Source organism: Macaca fascicularis, chromosome 19 (genome assembly GCF_037993035.2).
Source record: "Macaca fascicularis isolate 582-1 chromosome 19, T2T-MFA8v1.1".
In the NCBI taxonomy this organism is placed as follows: Eukaryota; Metazoa; Chordata; class Mammalia; order Primates; family Cercopithecidae; genus Macaca; species Macaca fascicularis.
Window position 1 is genome coordinate 9,149,175 of NC_088393.1, and position 21,094 is coordinate 9,170,268.

The window sequence follows — 21,094 nt, forward strand, 5'->3', positions numbered from 1 at the left end:
TCTCGCTCTGTTGCCCTAGGCTGGAGTACAGTAGGATGATCATAGCTTGCTGGTGCCTGGAACTCCTGAGTTTAAGTGATCCACCCATCTCACCCTCCCTACTAGCTGGGAGTGCAAATGCGCCACCACACCTGGCTAAGTTTTATATATATGTATTTTGTGTAGAGACAGGGTCTTGCTGTGTTGCCCAGGCTAGTCTTGAACTCCTGGCCTTAAATGATCCCCCGTTCTTGGCTCCCAAAGTGCTAGGATTGCAGGTGTGAACCACCCCATCTGTCCAGTACTAGTCTTGTGTCATATGTAACTTTGTGTGGAATTGTAAACCTGGCAAATCAAATAATTGTCTTTCACATTGTGCTGACATATAAACCCTTTACCTTTTTTTCTCTCTTTTGAATTCAGTGAAGGAGAACGACCTGCTCAGAATGAGAAGAGGAAGGAGAAAAACATAAAAAGAGGAGGCAATCGCTTTGAGCCATATGCCAATCCAACTAAAAGATACAGAGCCTTCATTACAAACATACCTTTTGACGTGAAATGGCAGTCACTTAAAGACCTGGTTAAAGAAAAAGGTAATGGTACTGGTGATTGAGTAGGGTGAGAAGGTTGGTGTGTCATCTTTTCTGTGGCTAATTCCTTGGTTATTTTTGGTCAGTGGAAGCGGCTCTGGGTAGAGCATGTTCTTTCCAGGCTTAAGCGTGAAGCCCCCTTACCCCACCTCAGTTTTTTTTTGTTTTGTTTTGTGTTTTTTTGTTTTGTTTTGTTTTGTTTTGTGGTCATGCCCCTGTGTGTCAAACAGGATGGTTTATATGGTCCTTTGGCCTACAGTTGATTTTACTGGTTTAGTATGGTTAATAAGGCTTCGATTAGGCTTCCGGGGAGCCTTTTTGTGTTGAAATTTTTTGAATTTTGCACATTAGGTGGGAGAGATTTTTCCTTTCTTTCCTTTTCTTTATTTTTTTCTTTTTTCTTTTTTTTTTCTTTTTTCTTTCTTTTTTTTAAGCTTTTTAAGTTTCACGGGAAGATAGCTTGTTTAAAATTTTGTGGATGTCTTCCTGGGATCAAAATTTGGTAGCTGGACCTTTTGCTCCTCAGATTCCAAACTATAAAACATTAGCCTGTATTTTAACTATTAGGCTTTTTCCCCTCTGGGAAAAAAAGAGTAGGTTGGCCATTGGAGAGCTCAAAATAAGGTATCTGCTTTGTAACGCGGTGCCTTAGGATGTGGATTGTCATAGCCTAGGTATCCACCTTCCAGCCGAGGGCAGAGGAAGCAACCAAGCTCTGTTGCCACCAGGAGGCCCGAGGAGGCCTGCCTCTGTGATCCTCACCCCCGTGCACACTGCGGTGTCCTCTCTCTCTCTCCTCCTTCCCTCCTGTGCTGCTGTCGTCTTCCTTTCTTTACTGATTCTTGGCCCTGCTGGTGGCACTTAGGACTAAAGAGACTGCTCAGCCCTGGTTTAGACAACACTGTGATAGAGAACAATTTGTATATTGCCTTGAGGCCCCCACCCCGACCTAGACTCAAACTACCCTTCATGGAGTCTTTGCATGACTGAAAGGTATTGGTTTTCTGGAGCATTCATTATGAAAAGAGATGTGAGCTTGATTTGTCAAATGATTTAACATTTCAGTGACAGAGATGCCCCGTGGATAGGCCATTTTGGTATGTGTACTGGTGCTCCCTGCATTGGGTTTTGAAATTATGAATGGCACTGCCATCATTGTCCCATCACTTATTTTGACCATGACATGCAAGAAGCACTAGGCACTGTGAACCTCTCCAGACAGTCACGCGTGCTGCTCCCACGTGGTATTTCTCCAGATAACACAGATGGAAAAACGTTTTGGTGTGAGATTGATGTGCCTGCCTTGATCGGCCAAATCATTCCTGCCATTGCTCCTAGGGCAAGAGTGCAGTTTCTTCTTTTTGTCTGAGGGCGTGTCATGCTGCATCCCAGATGCAGTGTTCTTGGTTTTTGGGACTGCTGCTTCAATAGAAGCTTAGAATTTCTGTACAGTACAGTTGGGCCTCATTCGAATTAGCTTTTGGAATAACCTCCAAATTTGTGTTCTCGTGATTTGGTTGAACCGCTGAATTGCTATTTCCATTGATAATAAGGTATAGTAGTTCCAAGAACCAGGAATGTGGCTTTGAAAATGTAATTGTTAGAATTTTGTAAGAGATTGCAGGCCAAATTATTTTTTCATTTTTAGGAGTGTGTGAACCAGTTTTGGGACATGCTGGATAAAGTAGGTGACATTTTTACTGCTTTACCATTCAGTAATTCGGTTTGGGAAACCTTCAAGCTGGTAGTAGCAGCAGCAGCCATGGTGTTTCTGGATGTAGAAGCAGTTCACCTCAATTCACTATTTTGCACTCTTAAGTGTGGAGCCAGCCTGGTGGTTGATTTGGATACTTCCAAACTGGTTCTCATATTCCCCTGGCATACTGCTACGAATGCCCGGGCTCAGCCCTCTCAGTGTATTTTTGGTGGTGTAATTTAGAATTACAGGTGTGCAGTAAATCAGTTATTTTTAATGAGCCTTAAAATGTTCTTGTTTAGAGCTCCCCTGTAGTGGTTAAATTAATTACTTTGCTGTTTAATTAAATTATTAGCAGTATAGGATTGTGGGTAAAGTGACTCATAAGAGAAAGGTAATCTTTTTATGGTAATGCTTATATTCAGTATGTGAGGTCTAAAGAAATTTACTGTGTTTACATACATATGAGTCCTTAAGAAATACTCTTCTTCTTATGTGCTTTTAAAAAGACATTTTTATTCCCGTTTTGGTATACAAAAAATGTTTAAGTGGTTAGTTTACATCTGAAATATTTACTTGAAATCTGTTGCCGATAAGTTCTAAGTGTTTTGAAGACTATACACAGGAAGAACTAGCAGATAGAGGCACTTACAACCCTAAAAGTATTAGTCTCAAAATAATTCCAAAACACAGAGATTTGGGCTGTCGTAATCTAAGCACTCTTTATCAGTCTACATTTTAAGGTCTGATGAATCTTAGCCTTGTTTCAGGAAATGAGTAGAACAGAACTAGAATTAGTTGTCCTCAACTGAAATTTTCTGTTGTTGTAGCACTGTCTAATTGCAGCGTCTCGGAACTAAAGTAGCTAGCTTTGAGAGGCCAAGAGGGGAGCTTTTTTTTCTAAGGATACTCCTGGGGGAGATTGTCTCACATGTTCCTCCCTCCCTCTTGATCCTTTTGCCATCTTTCATACCAGCTGCATATTCTCCAGCTTTAGTTTTAGCATTTAGCAGCATTCTAGGATTTCCTATTAAAAATCCACATAGGAAGTGAACTGGTCATTTATGCCTTTGAAAGTGACTTAACAGGCTACAGCTCCCCAGTTTGTATCCTGACAGGTAAAGGGATATGCACTTTTTTTTTTTTTTTTTTTTTGAGACGGAGTCTCGCTGTGTCACCCAGGCTGGAGTGCAGTGGCGTGATCTCGGCTCACTGCAAGCTCCGCCTCCCGGGTTCATGCCATTCTCCTGCCTCAGCCTCCGAGTAGCTGGGACTACAGGCGCCCGCCACCACGCCCGGCTAGTTTTTTGTATTTTTAGTAGAGACGGGGTTTCACCATGTTAGCCAGGATGGTCTCGATCTCCTGACCTCGTGATCCACCCGTCTCGGCCTCCCAAAGTGCTGGGATTACAGGCTTGAGCCACCGCGCCCGGCCAGGGATATGCACTTAAAGTGATTGACCATAAGGACTGGGTGGAAAAAATAAGATTTCTGTGAGAAAAGGCGATCTTAGGCTTTTAAACTTAGTGTTGTGCTACATTTGTTTGAGACCATCAAGTCCTGTGTGAGTGGTGGAAACTCCTTGCTGGGCTGCTTCTCCTGGCCTCACCAGGCAGCCGGCAGCACCCAGGTGGGGCAGTGCCACCAGAGCAGGACTGAGCTGCACCTGCAATGAGTAAACAGAGCCCAGGTTGAGGAAGGAAGGTCGGGGATGTAGTTTACCCTCAGTCAATCCCAAGTTTAGCAGCAGTCAGTTTAACTTGTGTAAGCAAAGATTTCTTTTAAGCACTTAATCCTTCTGTTAGTATTTAATGCACCACGTTAAGTAAATTTCAAATTGCAGCTGACAGAAAACTAAGGCCCAGAGGGCAAGTGTAGTCAGTAGAAAGCCTCCATCTTGGCTCCTGGAGATAATTTGCGTTGTGGGTCTATTAGGCAGACCTGTATTTTCAGTTTAAATGAAATCCCTACCCAGTCTACTTGCTCCTTCATATTTTCCTTTGTTGGAAATGCAGCCTGCATTTTATTTATTTTGTTTTTGAGATGGAGTCTTGCTCTTTCTCCCAGGATGGAATGAAGTGGCGTGATCTCGGCTCACTGCAACCTCCGTCCCCTGGGTTCAAGCGATTCTCCTGTGCCAGCCTGCCAAGTAGCTGGGATTATAGGCACCTACCACCACAATTTTTGTATTTTTTTTGTATTTTTAATTAATTTTTGTATTTTTAGTAGAGACTGGGTTTCACCATGTTGGCCAGGCTGGTCTTGAACTCCTGACCCCAGGTAATCCTCTTGCCTTGGCCTCCCAAAGTGCTAGGATTACAGGCCCGGCCACAGCCTGGATTTTAGAAAGGCCTGTTATGCTAAAGCATTCATATGTGTGAATACTTACGTTGAGCCCCAGCAGTGCAGCCTGTCTGGCTTACCCTGTGTGGTCTCTAGTGTTAGGGAAGCAATACCGTTCTGTTGTTGCCACGCAATTAAGGAGGAGCATGGGCTCTGTCATTTCCTAACATGTCCGTAAGCCAAGTCGTTGTGTAGAATAATTATTTTGACATGTTTGAAGGTGTCTTTGTATTAAAGAGTGTGCATGTGTTCTGTGCACTCCGCTCCCCCGATAGAGTGGCAGCCTGAGAATTGACCGTTATGAACGGAAGAATGTTTGACAACATGCCTGACTTGCAAGCCCTGCCAACCCCTGTTTAAAAAGAAAAAAAAATTATAGGCCTTATCACATATGAATTCTCTTCAGTGAAGCTTCAGCCTCTGCATTCCCTCTTTTTTTTTTTTTTTTCCAGACTTGAACAGTAAATGGGAACACAAAAACAAATACTCACTTTGCTAAAGGTTTGTGCAGGAGAGTGAGGTCACAGTAGCTGCAACGGACCACCTCAGTTCTTTTTGGGTTGCTTATCTGCTTATCCTCCTACTGTGTTTTAAGAATGAGGCAGTGTTTTTAATAATTCACTTAAATGTTGGTCAAAAATGATTTCTTAGAGCATATTAAATAGAGGTAGATAACATTTGGTGTTAGATTTTTTAATGTGTTTTTTCATTTCGATATTTTGATGTTTTGGGCTGCAGTAGAATTTGTCTTAGCAGCCTACTCTTAGGATTCCGTGAAATCCATCCCTGTTTACGCAGGGAGAGGAGCAACCATATTTTTTATTAATAACTGCGAGTGCCGTTTCTGTAAGACTACTGCTACTGCCAAGCTGTCATCTCTGCCCCTGAGTCCTGACTGTGTGATCTGCTCTGGATGGTTTGCTCGTTAAACTTCACTTCATGGAATGTGACCAGACTGTGTTTACTTGGCAAATTTTGCCCTCCCATTCTTGTTGATAGTTGCGCTGACTACATGAGACAAATCTTTGCTTTGCTATTGTAGAACCAGAAGGGAGGTGGTCTTTTAAAGGCTCCATTTTCCTGTAGGAAAGTATGAATTAGCAGCTGTTGCAGATCCCTTAACACTTAATTGGTCGTCTCTCAGGGTAGAGGTTGGAATTTTATGAGTTTGTGAGGAGCATAATCATTACTGATGATCTCGGGAACAGCACTACTCATGCTGGACCCTTGGGTGACTGCTAAACAATGATACCATTTGAGGTAAAAAGAGGGAGAACGTTTTAAGCAAATTTTTAATACAAAGGATTGAAGTCAGGTGTGTTATTACTAGACTAGACTGTTACGTGGAAAAAGTCCTAATTTCTAAACCTCTCTTTTTGTTAAAGTGGTTATGGCCATGGGAAAAAGTTTGGTTTGGATTTGCTTGGTTTCTGGGTTGCACTTACAGCTTTTTGATCACATGTCTTATGGACACAGACTAGAAACTTCCCATGCAACAGGATTTGAATTTCGACCACATGGTTACAGCTCTCTTGAATTAATTATTGTGAGTCTTTTATTTTTTTAAAGGTTACTAGGTGGTAGTCATAGCTGGTAGGGAATAAACTTGGGGCCTCTTCAGTCACTATTTTGACATTATGTGGCATTTTCATCAAAGTGGAGACAAGGGTTGGTGGTCCTTGAATGGCTGCTGCTCTTGAAACAAATGGCTTTTAACATGGCCTCAGGGCGGCCGCATTTTTGGAACTGCTTTGGTTTTTAAGGGTTAAATAAAGCTGCCTTGTACAGCTGTCCCTTGGCTGTGATCATTTTTCAGTTTGCCCCACAGGAGTGCATACTCCAAAAGTAAATTGTACTGATCCCTCCTATTTCCTTCTTCATTTCTTTGCACTGATGATTCTCTCTCCTGTTTTGTGCAAAGTGTGTGTTTAGTTCTGAAACATTTCAGGAGAGGACAAAGAGGGTGAGGCTCTACATGTAAACTTTGAACACTTGGCTTTCTTGCATTCAACCAGTGTGCAGAGCCATTAATAAATATGTCCTTCAGATCTTTAAATTTTTTGTAAAGTAGTTTTATCTTGTTTTTCATTAAAATTTTTTCTTCCTATAGCCTCATAATTTTAATGTCCTTTGAACAAAAGAGTTGGAATAGGCAGGACTTGTTGAGGCCGTTAAGCAGGTTATTTTTACCCTTTTACTGCTAAACCAAACCGATCCAGAGGACAACAAAAGCCCATTTTTTGACTTTGGAGAGTCTGGTTAGAGATAGTTTTCTCCAGGGTAACACTTCACATTTGTTTTCTGTGTGCCATCTTCAAGTTCAGCAGCCATTTTGGTGGTTGTCTTGATGGATTCTAACATCTGGTCATGGTGGTCATGAATTGGCAATCCAAACCTTGAGGAAAATCTGCAGAAACTTTCGAAATGCTTTGTTTTCCCTTTTGTGTAGATTAGAATCATGTGAGTCTATTTAACTGTTTAAATACAAAATCTGAGCCCTAAATTTGAATTTATTTGTGTCCTTTAATGGGGAGGTTTAGAAAGCAGCAAGAATGAAGCCTGGCCTAATTCACTGAAGAGAATCCAGATGCTGCTCTGGTTTTGTGATCTTATTATATTCAAACATTCTGCCTCTACAGATGCGGAGCCTACTGCTGTGTGCAGGACCAGCTATAAAATTTGTGGGGCCCAACACAAAACGAAAACAAGGGCCCTCTTGTTAAAAAAACTAAGAATGTCATAGCAGCAATAACAGCCTTGAACCAAGCTCAGGGGGCCCGAGTGCGGGGCTCTGTACGATTGCACGGGTTGCTCACCCGTGAAGCTGGCCCTGCGTCCGTGTGTGCCTGTGAGCTTATACCTTCGCATACGTGCGTCCTTGTATTTATAGCATGTGAGCTCAGCCCGATGGCATCGCAATTTGTATGCATTTCACCTACTTGCCACCAATGAGAGTGTATGTGTAAAATTTCCTCCCTTCCCCAGAAAAGTAAATCACGCAGACTTCTTTCCTATAGATTTGGATTGCCTCTAGTCATGAATGAGTCTTCCAGACAGGGAAATTGATATGGAAATCTGTGGAATAGCTTGTTTGTGGTGGGAGGAAAATCAAGGACATATTGTTAACGTGTTTTCACCTACTTTTACTGCACACTTGTAATGCCTAGTTCGGTGGTTTAGAGAATATGGAGTGTTTCTGGGCTTTCTTATAAGGCAGAGGCTCCATACAAGGTTGCTGATGATTGTTCTAAATTCCCATTGTTTTCTTGGCTTTTCTCCCTTGGTTTATGTGTCGTCTGGAAACTGATTTGTAGTTGGTGAGGTAACATACGTGGAGCTCTTAATGGACGCTGAAGGAAAGTCAAGGGTAAGTGTCTGAGAGAATTTCTTCTGTGGATTTACTACATGAAAAATGTAACTGTATGGTGGCGTGGAATCGAATGAAATCAGGAAGGCAGTGAGTGCTCATGTTACAGTAGCTATGTTTGATTTTGCCAAACATTTGAGTGGGGTGGGAGGGGATTTGCAAACGGGAGTCCCGCTTTTCCAAATGGCTGGCCAAAGAGCTTTTTGGTATTCTGTTTGGATGCCCAATTTGGATAACTGGGGACCAATAGCAGCATTGTCTCTTTGTTAACAGAGGAATTGGCTGTGTGTGAATTATGCATGGAATTTTAGCGGTGGTATAATTAATGTAAAACGTGTGTTCTTGTCTAGAAAATGTTACTCTTGGTTGTTTGCTGAATTTGAAAGTTGTGTGAACCAAAGATTCCGAAAAGTTGCCTTTGTGCCAGTAAATTGTAAACCAAATATTAAAAACCTGAATGTTCAAAATTGGCCTAGTTTAAAGAGAACATAAACTATTTTCTGTCGTGCAATAGAATGGCTTAGAATAATCAAAAGGTTGAGCTTAACTTATGGAAGGGATGGATTTAGGAGGAATATGGTAAGGACTCGATTGAGTACAGAGGAAAGCAGATCTAAAGTTGGTGTGATTTCTTGGAGACCCTGAATTTAGGTCTGCTTATTAAACGTCAGCAGCTCTAGTGCAATGCTGGTAATGCGTAGGAGAAGGAGATATTAAGGAGCCCAGCTTTTAACAAGGAAGGCGAGGCGAGGCACTTCTGTCAGCTTCCCCTTAGAAGGGTTCATTTTAAAAGACTTTGTGACATAAATCATATTTTTAATTGGTTTGTAACTGTCATTGGTATTTACTGTTTTTTCTCTTCTTTTTCCCCTTCCTTGCTCTTCTGACTGGTCTCTGGCTTCCTCCAAAGGGATGTGCGTAAGTATCGTCTAGTTACTTACTGGTATTTGAGCCTTCTAACTTGTAGGACTGGTTTCACTCGACTCGTTTCCTTTTAACTCTATAGTGTTGTTGAATTCAAGATGGAAGAGAGCATGAAAAAAGCTGCGGAAGTCCTAAACAAGCATAGTCTGAGTGGAAGACCACTGAAAGTCAAAGAAGTAAGCTCTTAACACTGTGAATACTGTGTGTAATTGTTGAGTGATCCCACTTTGGAACAGGGAAAGACGGTCATGGTCCCAGACGGCATTTTACAAAGCAAGTGCCAGCCTGTTGTTTCTAATGAAGAGTGTTGGTCACAGCCTACAGCGGCCATTCCCTGCAAGGACTTTGGGGTGGTGGCCAAGCAGATCCTGGGTGGCTGCTGACCGCTGTCTAACATCTGTGATTTGTCTGAGGCCTTGTTGTCTCAGGGACTCTTAAACTGTGAGCCCGTGGGTTTGTGCCATTAAGTTTTACTCCGTCTAAACCTTCTTGTTGGCCCATCTTGTTTCTTTTTTTTAAAGTGAGTTTGTTCCAGCCTGGGCAACATGGTGAAACCTCATCTCTACAAAAGATACAAAAATTCGCCAGGCATGGTGGCGCATGCCTGTAGTCCTAGCTACTTGGGAGGCTGAGGCAGGAGGATCGTTTGAGCCCAGGATATGGAGGTTGCAGTGAGCTGAAATCACACCATTGCACTCCAGCCTGGGTGACAGAGTGAGACCCTGTCTAAAAAATAAAAAATAAAGTGAGTTTGTTATTCCTCAAACCTGCTTTCACATCTCATCTGAATCAAATATATTCCTCGAGGAAGAAGGTTTTTTGTTGATTAAATTCCTCTTGGCCGGGCGCAGTGGCTCACGCCTGTAATCCCCAGCACTTTGGGAGACCGAGCTGGGTGGATCATCTGAGGTCATGAGTTCGAGACCAGTCTGACCAACATGGTGAAACATTGTCTCTACTAAAAATACAAAAAATTAGCTGGGCGTGGTGGTGGGTGCCTGTAATCCATCTACTTGGGAGGCTGAGGCAGGAGAATCGCTGGAACCCAGGAGGCGGAGGTTGCAGTGAGCCGAGATTGCGCCATTGAACTCCAGCCTGGGCAGCAAGAGCAAAGCTCCGCCTCAAAAAAAACATCCCTCTTGATTTCTTTTCACCTCTTCTCTTGGGGAGGAAGATGAGTAGTGAAGCGTCGTAGGGTCTAAGGTCTCTCACATGTTACGGTGTCTTTTTTAGTGCTGATGGTGGTAAATGACAGGACAGAGAGTTGAAGAAGAGAGTCAGTACAGAGCTTCACAGACCTTCCCAGATGTTGTTTCACTGTGCAGCCCTCACACACATGCCTCCAACACCTGAAGGACTTGAAGGATGGGGGCGCTTGTGTGGTCTAGAACTGTTTCTCAAACTTCTGGAAGCCATTGACGGGGTTTGCAGAAATTACAAAGCCCCACTGATGAATTAGTAAGATTCAGCTATACCAAGCCCACGAAGCTCTAATTTCAGTCTGGCAGTTCTACATATATCAGCTAATCATGTTTCCTTCCCTACCCTGCTTTTTTCTTTTTTACTTAGTTCAGTTGAGAGCTATGTTTTTAGTGCTATATTTCATGCCTTTTCTTCCTTTCCTGTTCCTGTAGCTGGACTCTTCTAAGCTAGTAGTTGAGTTCATTTGACTTTCTTGTTAATAGATTTGAGAGATGCTTTCCAAACAACCTTTCAGTTTCTAAGTCTTGAGAATATCATTTACTGTGCAAGCATGGTTTGCGTTGTCACTGGGTCAAACGTAACACCATTTGTGCTTGTTTTAGGATCCTGATGGTGAACATGCCAGGAGAGCAATGCAAAAGGTGATGGCTACGACTGGTGGGATGGGTATGGGACCAGGTGGCCCAGGAATGATTACTATCCCACCCAGTATCCTAAATAATCCCAACATCCCAAATGAGATTATCCATGCATTACAGGCTGGAAGACTTGGAAGCACAGTATTTGTAGCAAATGTAAGTAAACAGAACCATCATCTAAAGTAGAAAATAACTTTATGAAATGACCTTGTCAGTATGTTATAAAAGTAATTCTGACATTTGAGAAGAAAAATATAAAGAAGGGTTGTGTTCTTGATTTCTTTAAAAATCAGCCGTATAGGTAGACTTTGTCTGCATTCCTAAGTCACAAGCTTGACCATGGTCTCATTGGGGCTGTGATTCCTGAGTTTTGCAGGTGTTTCCACAAGCAGTAACCGAGTCTGCATTCTCCGTTGGTTGGTTTGTGCAGTTTTGGTGCAGAGTAAGAGTGTACGAGCAGAAGTGCACTGACACCTTCCTCTTATTGTGTCTGGGGTGAATGATACCTCCACCATTGCAAGGGGAGATATTTTTAGCAGAAAGTAGCTTGGGTGGGGTGGGGTATGGTAAAGCTTATCAGGGAAACAATTTTTTAAAAATGTTCAGAAAATGAGTATTAATTTGAAGTATGAGGTGACTTAAGTTTCTGAGAAAAGAAACCATATATTTAAGTACAGTTTATTTACAGTGAAGGCCAGGCTTTATAATCCTATTTTAAAATTTCCATTGCAGTTGATTAGTTTTTGTGACATTATTTCCTAATACTTTTTCCAACCCAAGCCTGTCTCATTCACATAGTAAAAATGTGTTTCTTAAGACGTTTACATTGAGGTTTTTACCCCGTTCTTTCTCGATTAGCTGGATTATAAAGTTGGCTGGAAGAAACTGAAGGAAGTATTTAGTATGGCTGGTGTGGTGGTCCGAGCAGACATTCTTGAAGATAAAGATGGAAAAAGTCGTGGAATAGGCACTGTAACTTTTGAACAGTCCATTGAAGCTGTGCAAGCTATATGTATCCTTCTGCAGGAATTCAACTTGTGAACAATTTGACCTAAATTGCTGTGTTAGTAATGTAGGTTTGTGTGAGGAAGAGGTGACTGTGTATTAATGTTTTTTATGTGACTAGGGAGAATGCATTACTGTGGAATTAAAAGGTTCTCTGGGCCGGACCGGGCATGGTGGCTCAAACCTGTAATCCCAGCACTTTGGGAGACCGAGGCGGGCAGATCACTTGAGGTCAGGAGTTCGAGACCAGCCTGGCCAACATGGTGAAACCCTACCTCTACTAAAAATACAAAAATTAGCTGGGTGCAGTGGTGGATGCCTGTAATCCCAGCTACTCAGGAGGCTGAGGCACAAGAATCGCTTGAACCCGGGAGGTGGAGGTTGCAGTGAGCCAAGATCGGGCCACTGCACACCACCAGCCTGGGTGATAGAGTGAGACTCAGTCTCAAAAAAAAAAAAAGGTTCTTTGGGGGTGGAGTTGATTCAATACAGTGTGGATAGAGGGGATGGTTAGAACATGGGCATATGCCCATGAGTGGTCTTTCTACTGTTTTCAGAAGAGTCTAGGTTTGAAGGAGGAAGCCCAAAGAATGCACCACTAGAGAGAAACTGGGTTGTTATTTCATGTGTAATACATCCCTATAGGATTACTCACTCTCTCCAGTGAGTAGACATCATTTTGGAAGAGGACACTTCTCCTTGACCCTAGGCTTAGCCTAGAGTTTTAATCCCGTGGAGAGTACCCCACAGGAGCACATTCATGCAACTCAGACGAGACCGTCTTGGCATGTCTTACCCAGAAAGCATGGTCCTTCAGTTTAGATAGTGGTAGATGCCTGGCCCATTGGCCACATTCAGAGAACCTTGATGCCACTGCTTAAGAGGATGGTTTGGTGAAATTATAAGGTTACAAATGAAGCTTCACACCTAAGGAATAAGCAGAAGTTGTCTTGTCCTCCCGCCGGCTTTATTTATTGTTCCTTTTATGTTTATTGTTGAAAGTATAATGAAGAATTGAAATTGCTCATAAATTCATCACTTAGAGGAACTGGTAGCAGTTGGAGTATTTTTCTTTCTTTCTCTCTCTCTTTTTTTTTTTTGTATTTCTCTTGTGCACATTTTTAGAATTGCAAGAAATAGCCTTAATTGTAATACCAGCTATGTTCAATGGCCAACTGCTATTTGATAGACCAATGCACGTCAAGATGGTAAGTCAGTAGGATCTTTCTGTGTGATATACTCAAGGCTAGCAAAAACATGGAATTAATAAGAATGTACACATATCCACTATAAAATATTTATGGATTAGTCTAGTCTAAGTTAAATAAGGTGCAGTATGTTGAGTGAATTTGTGAGAGAAATAACATTTTGCTGGTCGGGCATGGTGGTTCATGCCTGTAATCCCAGCACTTTGGGAGGCTGAGGCGGGCGAATCATGAGGTCAGGAGTTTGAGACCAGCCTGACTAACATGGTGGAACTCCGTCTCTACTGAAAATACAAAAATTAGCTGGGCGTGGTGGCACGCACCTGTAGTCCCAGCTACTTGGGAGGCTGAGGCAGGAGAATCAACTTGAATCTGGGAGGAGGAGGTTGCAGTGAGCCAAGATCGTGCCACTGCACTCCAGCCTGGGCAACAGAGTGAGATTCAGTCTCAAAACAAAACAAAACAAAACATTTTGCTCATGGCAACTCTTGACTGCATTAGATATTTTTCCTTTTGCACAGTTGACTGTTCATGGCACATACAGGTAGTCACCTGGGTATCCTGGTTGAGCAAGTGATCTGTTTCAAAGAATAGTTATGTATGTGGGGTTCCAGTTTTTCAGAGTATTACAGTATAATGTTTGGTTAGCATCAAGTCTTTTGTGAACATAATTAAGTCATTGATTCAGACAGCTCTTAAAGGTCTGTTGGAGCATTTCAGTCTTAATAAACATTTGCTCTGCCGTGGCTGTGCCAAAGATAATAATTACTACAGGCATGACTGGAACATGCTGGGGGCAATCTAGTCGGGGCTCAAATTCAGGAAAAAGATAAAAGAAACTATAAAGCAATTTTTTCATTACTGTAAATAGAATAGTTAAGTTTTTTGAATAGATGATAGATTCATATGACTCAAAAGTCAAAAAATATGAAAAGATAGCGTGAAGATAGTGTGAGTCCTACTTGGACTTCTTGCCCAGGTCCCCATTATCCCCCACGATAATATCCATATGTCTTTTGATCCTTCACCTTGACATAAAATAGGAAGCACGCTCCACATACCTTTCCACCCTTGCATATTACTCCATGGTGTGGATAATGTGTTTAGCCAGTCCTCTCTTGATGGGGGGCCATTTCAGTCTTCGGCTGTGGCAAACACTGCTGCACTGGATACTGAGATTTATTCGTTTTCTTTCTCTTTCAGGATGAGAGGGCCTTACCAAAAGGAGATTTCTTCCCTCCTGAGCGTCCACAACAACTTCCCCGTAAGTGTTTCAGTGATTAGGGCTGAGAGTTTGAATTTGAGTTATACTAAGAAACAGAAAATTACCATAAAGTTTCACTTGAACCTGTGCCAGGTTAGCCCTCAGTTCTCTTGGCCAATTCTTTTCTATAGATTTTTCAGGGCGAGAAATGAGCAGAGATTCACAGTTTGAGGATATTGTTAGGATTACCTCGTGTTAATCCTAGGATTGTAATACCAAAATGTAGAGGATGTGGTTAGGCATTTTGAAAGTGTCCTGGGGAGGGAAGAATCAGAACCTGTGAAGGGAATAAAAACCAGGCTGCACTCTAATTCAGAAGATATTGGTTAGTCCCATGTGCACTAGCAGTGCACACTAGACATCTACACAGAAATTCGTACACAGTTGTTTGCAGCAGGATGACAGACACATGCTGCGGTGTGGATGAACCTTGATTTCATCTACAGGAAATGCTCCACATAGATAAATGCATAAAGGCAGAAAGTAGATTAGTGGTTGCCTGTGGCCAGGAAGGAGTAAGTGGGGACGGGACTGCTAATAAGGTTGGATTTCTTTTTTGGGTGATGAAAATATTCTGGAATTAAATGGTAGTGATAGTTGCCTATCTCAATATACTAAAAACCACTGAATACTTTGAGTGAGTTTTATGGTATGTGAAGGGTCTTGAACAAATAATTTCTATGCAGAGGGGAAAGGGATCGGCTATTTGTGACACCCAGGTGAAAAATCTGTCTTGTGACAGGGAAGGCTAGTTGATGGGCCACCACGTAGGTAGAAGTGGCAAATATTAGTGCAGAGTCCTACGTAAGCCGGAGACGGGAAGCCAGAACCTGAGTGCAGACAGCAGTGGGACATTTCAGGGAGTCACTGGCACAGGTAAAGCCCTCCTGGAGAAGGAAGATGGGTGAGGGTGAGAGGCCTGTGTGTGCTGTGCTGCGGGGACCTCCACCAGGTGGGTTGAGGGGGCCTGGTCTGGAGCAGCAGCTCAAGCTGAGGGCCCTACTCACTTACTGAGTTGGATGGGAGCCCAGGCCAGAGCACCTTTGCATCGTAGCATTAAGGCAGCATGACAGATGTATCTTGAAGGGAAATCTGTGGCTTCATGAGAAGGCTCATCTGTTGAAAGTCAACATTAGTTAGAGAAGGATCACATTTCCTGGACATAACATACTCATTTCCCAAATAAATTGTCTGTGTGCTCATCTGAGCAGCGGTCACCCTGGACCGTGGTAGTGGCTGTTGTTGACTCTTGTTTTGGATCAGGAGGTGGAGCACACTGCTCCAGGGAGCCATGGCTCTTGGTCTCCCAGCCATTTCAGAGACTTGACTTCAAAGCCTTCAGTGTTTTGAGGAGTAAGTAACCTTGGTGATCTCTTGCTGCTGTTGCTGTGCAGTTAAAGATGGAATGTTAATCAGGTTAAACGCCTGGGAAGTAGTGGCAGGTTTTATTTACTTTTTAAATGAATTTTGTTTTCTTTCTTTCCTTTCTTTCCTTCCTTCCTTCTTTTTCTTTTTCTTTCTTTCTTTTTGATGGAGTTTCACTCTGTCACCCAGGCTGGAGTGCAGTGGCGTGGTCTTGGCTCGCTGCAACCTCCATTTCCTGGGTTCTAGTGATTCTCCTGTCAGCCTCCCGAGTAGCTGCGATTATGGGTGTGCGCCACCATGCCAGGCTAATTTTTGTATTTTTAGTAGAGATGGGGTTTCGCCATGTTGGCCAGGATGGTCTCGAACTCCTGACCTCAGGTGATCCACCTGCCTTGGCCTCCCAAGGTGCTGGGATTTCAGGCGTGAGCCATCGCGGCTGGCCTTGTTATAATTTTTGAAACCTTACCTGGTTGTAGTTTAAGCCTCAGATGGTGGTTACCCCAAATATTGCAAGTGTCAGCTCTTTTGGCTGTTTCCAGAGACCAGCCTGTATTTCTGTGTCCCTGTTTGTGTTGGTAGAGCATGGAGTTGAGTGTGGGCTGGGTATCCAGTTGTGGGTTAGGAAGCTTTGGGGGAAGGAAGATAGGTTATTTGAATACATACATTAGGTTCATTGTTACTAAAACCACCCAGATTCAGAGAGTAGTGTACATCCAGGATGTTGATTGGCTGGTTTGCAACGTGTTTTTTCATGAGAAACGTCCTTTGGGCTACTAGGGATTGGGCACATTTGTGCTGCTTGCCACCTGATGTCTTGAGTCACCTTTTTTGATCAGTTCTCAGTCCATGGGTTAGTGAAACAAATAGGCTCTCAAGAATCTTAGTGTGGGGGTTGTTAACTTTCCCCTGTGTTGGTTTTCAGCCGCCTTTGTTGTATACACACATATCCCAAACGCCAGAACAAGGTTCTGTTTCCAAATGTGCTGATGTTGAATTTTGCATTGGGCCCTGGGGTCACTGGTGGGTGGGGGTGGGTAGGCTGGAGTGGATAGCTGCAACTCACTAAACAAAGACTCTTTTCCTTTGAGGGTCACGGTTTGCTAAATAGGGGAAAACTAAACTTCTTTCTCTTTTCCTTCCAGATGGCCTTGGTGGTATTGGCATGGGGTTAGGACCAGGAGGGCAACCCATTGATGCCAATCACCTGAATAAAGGCATCGGCATGGGAAACATAGGTCCCGCAGGTGAGAATGATAGTGCACCTTGCTTGGGGTTTTGGGGAAGTGAAAATTATTAATTATTGGGGCAACTGGACTTTGAGTAGTTTAAATGGAATAAATAGTTAACTGGGACAAAATTCCCTCCTATTCATCTCTGCCTCATTTTTAATAAAGGCAGTATTTTGTATTTTTATCAAGTTGAATCCTTGTTTAAAGTCATTATACTTTTTCATTGTAACCTCACGACAACCTTCTAAGCTGAAATAGTCGTGCCATTTGATAAGAGGAGGCAAGCCATAGAGTTGCTCTTGCTCAAGGTCACACTGTCAGTTAGTGACAGGCTGCAGGTCTCCTGACCACAAGACCATAGCACTGCTGCAGTACCCTGAAAAGTGTCTTACCAAGACCCCGTGGGCCCTCCTGGTGTTTGCACAGCTGCTGCTAGAGAGCTAGGGGCATTGATAGATGCAAAAAAGGTGGAGAGGCCAGGCGCGCTGGCTCATGCCTGTAATCCCAGCACTTTGGGAGGCCGAGGTAGGCAGATCACAAGGTCAGGATTTGAGACCATCCTGGCCAACATGGTGAAACCCCATCTACTACAAATACAAAAATTAGCTGGGTGTGATGGCATACGCCTGTAATCCCAGCTACTTGAGAGGCTGAGGCAGGAGAATTGCTTGAACCCAGGAGGCGGAGGCTGCAGTGAGCCAAAATCGCGCCACTGCACTCCAGCCTGGGTGACAGAGCGAGACTCCGTCTCAAAGAAAAACGGTGGAGAGGGCCTCACTCTGTGACAATGTGGCCGTCACAGGAAACATGGTGGACAGTGTTGTCTTTAAGAAGACAGGGATCCGCCGGGCGCGGTGGCTCAAGCCTGTAATCCCAGCACTTTGGGAGGCCGAGATGGGTGGATCACGACGTCAGGAGATCGAGACCATCCTGGCTAACACGGTGAAACCCCGTCTCTATTAAAAAATACAAAAAACTAGCCGGGCGAGGTGGCGGGCGCCTGTAGTCCCAGCTACTCGGGAGGCTGAGGCAGGAGAATGGCGTGAACCCGGGAGGCGGGGCTTGCAGTGAGCTGAGATCCGGCCACTGCACTGCAGCCTGGGTGACAGAGCGAGACTCCGTCTCAAAAAAAAAAAAAAAGAAGAAGAAGACAGGGATCCCAGCACTTTAGGAGGCCGAGGTGGGCAGATCACCCGAGGTCAGGAATTTGAGACCAGCTTGGCCCACATGGCAAAACTCCATCTCTACTAAAAATACAAAAATTAGCCGGGCGTGGTGGCTTGCACCTGTAATCCCAGCTACTCGGGAGGCTGAGGCAGGAGAATCACTTGAACCCGGGAGGTGGAGATTGCAGTGAGCTGAGATGACATGACTGCAGTTCAGCCTGGCAACAGAGCGAGACTCTGTCTCAGGAAAAAAAAAAAAAAAAAAAAGCAACTGCATGAAAGCTTCAATGTGTAGAATAAACTCAGGCTTTGCTCTTTAGCATTTTCATTTCTGTATAATGATGTATTTTGATTCTATTAAGGAGTATTTCATTTTAATGACTTCAGACTTTGGGCTTTGTTAGAATCCTTTGAAATTGGAATATGGAAGCCCCTTTATCCCACCATTGTCAGTGTTGCATATCGCTAGATTCTTCCAGGGTCACCCTGGGGCTGACTTAAGTTCTGGGCCACGACTTCAAATGGCTCTAACGTTTCCCCCGACCCAAAACACACACACCCCACGTCTGACATCTAAACAGAAAGACTGGGGGTTGGGGAGGAAGTCTTGGTGTTTTTAGGAACTGGTTTTTATTTTGAAGATTTTACCTTTAACAGGGACTTTTTAAAAATCTATTTCTGTTCCCTAAAATTTTCTAAAAAGTTTATGTTCCGTAGAATGTGTCTTACAATTGTTTCCATTTCATGTTTAATACTGCCTAGCTTGAGGCCTGTGTGTGTGTGTGGTGTGGTGTGGTGGCTCACGCCTGTAATCCCAGCAATTTGGAGTCCAAGAGTTTGAGACTAGTCTAGGCAACATAGTGAGACCCAACCTCTACAAAATATAAAAAAAATTAGCGGCCGGGCGCGGTGGCTCAAGCCTGTAATCCCAGCACTTTGGGAGGCCGAGACGGGCGGATCACAAGGTCAGGAGATCGAGACCATCCTGGCTAACCCGGTGAAACCCCGTCTCTACTAAAAAATACAAAAAACTAGCCGGGCGAGGTGGCGGGCTCCTGTAGTCCCAGCTACTCGGGAGGCTGAGGCAGGAGAATGGCGTGAACCCGGGAGGCGGAGCTTGCAGTGAGCTGAGATCCAGCCACAGCACTCCAGCCTGGGCGACAGAGCGAGACTCCGTCTCAAAAAAAGAAAAAAAAAAAAAAATAGCCAGATGTGGTGGCGTACACCTGTAGTTCCAGCTACTTGGGAGGCTTAGGCAAGAGGATCACATGAGGCTGCAGGGAGCTGTGACCATGCCACTACATTCCAGCCTCAGTGACAGGAGACCCTGTCTCAAAAAAAAAAAAAAAAAAAAAAAACCTGCCCGACTGGGTCATTAAACTGTGTAGATCCCATAGAAAAAAATTAGCTAGGCGTGGTGGCAGGCACCTGTAATCTCAGCTAGTCGGGAGGGTGAGGCAGAAGAATTGCTTGAACCTGGGAGGTGGAGGTTGCAGTGAGCCAAGATGGTGCCATTGCATTCCAGCCTGGGTGGCAATACTGTGTCTAAAAAAAAAAAAAATTTTTTTTTAAAGCTATATATATTTTTTTTTGAGTGGGAGTCTCGCTCTGTCGCCCAGGCTGGAGTGCAGTGGCTGGATCTCAGCTCACTGCAAGCTCCGCCTCCCGGGTTTATGCCATTCTCCTGCCTCAGCCTCCCGAGTAGCTGGGACTACAGGCGCCTGCCACCTCGCCCGGCTAGTTTTTTGTATTTTTTTTTTTTTAGTAGAGACGGGGTTCACCGTGTTAGCCAGGATGGTCTCGATCTCCTGACCTCGTGATCCGCCCATCTTGGCCTCCCAAAGTGCTGGGATTATAGGCTTGAGCCACCGCGCCCGGCCCAGCTATATGATACTTGACAGTTGAAATGGTAGGGGCTTTTTTTCTTGCTAATTAAAATATATAAAATATACTTGTCATCAGGGATTTTCTTTTGAGTTCTTTTGCTGGTTTGGAATTATGCTTTTTAAGTTCAAATGTTATTTACTGCTTTGACATAATTTTAGTTTGCATTGACTTTTTCTTTTTAAGGAATGGGAATGGAAGGCATAGGATTTGGAATAAATAAGATGGGAGGTAAGAAATTTAAAATGAAGTACAAGCATAATCACTTTTAGGCATGGTTTTCTCTCTTTCCTCTTTTCTTTCTTGTTTAAACCCTGCATGAAATTCTCTTTGGTTTCAGTTCGAGTCTAGAAATGACTTCCTCCTGCCTGTCCATCCTTCCAGCGGGTGTCTTGGCTTTTGGTTCTGGCTGTCTCACTAACTAGCTCTGTGACCTTGGGCAGACCACTCCATCTCTGTGCCTCTTTTTGCTTGTCTGTTCATTGAGGGGGTTGGATCAGAGCAGCTTTTTGAAGGTGGTGATTTTTAAACAAGGGTGCTAGCATTTTTTTGTTTTTCAGAAGCCCTTAAACTTGATAGATAAGTTCTTGGCAGAAGATACCCCAGTTGAAACGTGATAGAATTTTTCTTTCCCTGCTCAGTCTAAGCAGTCTTGTTGGGTGATGCTGAAATGTGAACATCTCTTGCAGGAATGGAGGGGCCCTTTGGTGGTGGTATGGAAAACATGGGTCGATTTGGATCTGGGATGAACATGGGCAGGATAAATGGTAAGCATCGTGTTTTCTTCCTGCTTTCACCCACCCTTTGTCGGCTGTTGCCTCTCAGGTGACCTTAGGCTACAGACCCACTGAATAAGTGATTTCTCACTTCTGCTTTTCAACCGAATCAAATGTCTTTTGAATTGCCTTAAATATTTCAAGAACTAGACATAATAGTCGACTTACTTCACTTGGTCGCTAGTCTTTGAGCTGTCCTGTGTTCCCAAGCTCTGCAGTAATTTTCGAGTACAGTGTTAAAAAGCATGTACATGTTTGTGGTTATGGTCTCTTGAGTATGAGGGATTCTTTAAAGTTTGTGATCAAGTTTGTCTGTCTCTAGGAGTGCTGGAAGGGGTAGTTCTTGGTCATCTGCCCCAGCTGCAAGTTGTCCATAGAGGTGTTAATAAAGAGCCTTGTCTACAGGCTCTTTTAATTTAGTATTTGCATTATGCAAATTCTGGTTTAGTGTAATTCAAAT

General features: G+C 43.6%; 1 protein-coding gene across 10 annotated transcripts in view; it reads left to right on the forward strand.

Moving 5' to 3' along the window:
- Positions 1-21,094, forward strand: part of HNRNPM (heterogeneous nuclear ribonucleoprotein M) — a 42,985-nt gene that overhangs the window by 10,069 nt on the left and 11,822 nt on the right. For 2 of the 10 annotated variants that reach the window (XM_065536047.2, XM_074025702.1), the window contains exons 1-8: positions 8,982-9,075; positions 10,705-10,743; positions 10,861-10,896; positions 11,599-11,752; positions 12,904-12,953; positions 14,154-14,214; positions 16,722-16,823; positions 20,548-20,625. In XM_065536047.2, coding sequence (XP_065392119.1) covers positions 8,998-9,075; positions 10,705-10,743; positions 10,861-10,896; positions 11,599-11,752; positions 12,904-12,953; positions 14,154-14,214; positions 16,722-16,823; positions 20,548-20,625 — 598 coding nt within the window. In that variant the 5' untranslated portion in view covers positions 8,982-8,997. Of the gene's footprint in view, positions 1-402; positions 573-7,922; positions 7,976-8,885; positions 8,894-8,981; positions 9,076-10,704; positions 10,897-11,598; positions 11,753-12,903; positions 12,954-14,153; positions 14,215-16,721; positions 16,824-20,044; positions 20,090-20,547; positions 20,626-21,094 lie in introns of those variants that run through there. The other 8 variants (XM_065536042.2, XM_065536044.2, XM_005587838.4 and 5 more) reach the window with 7 other exon arrangements.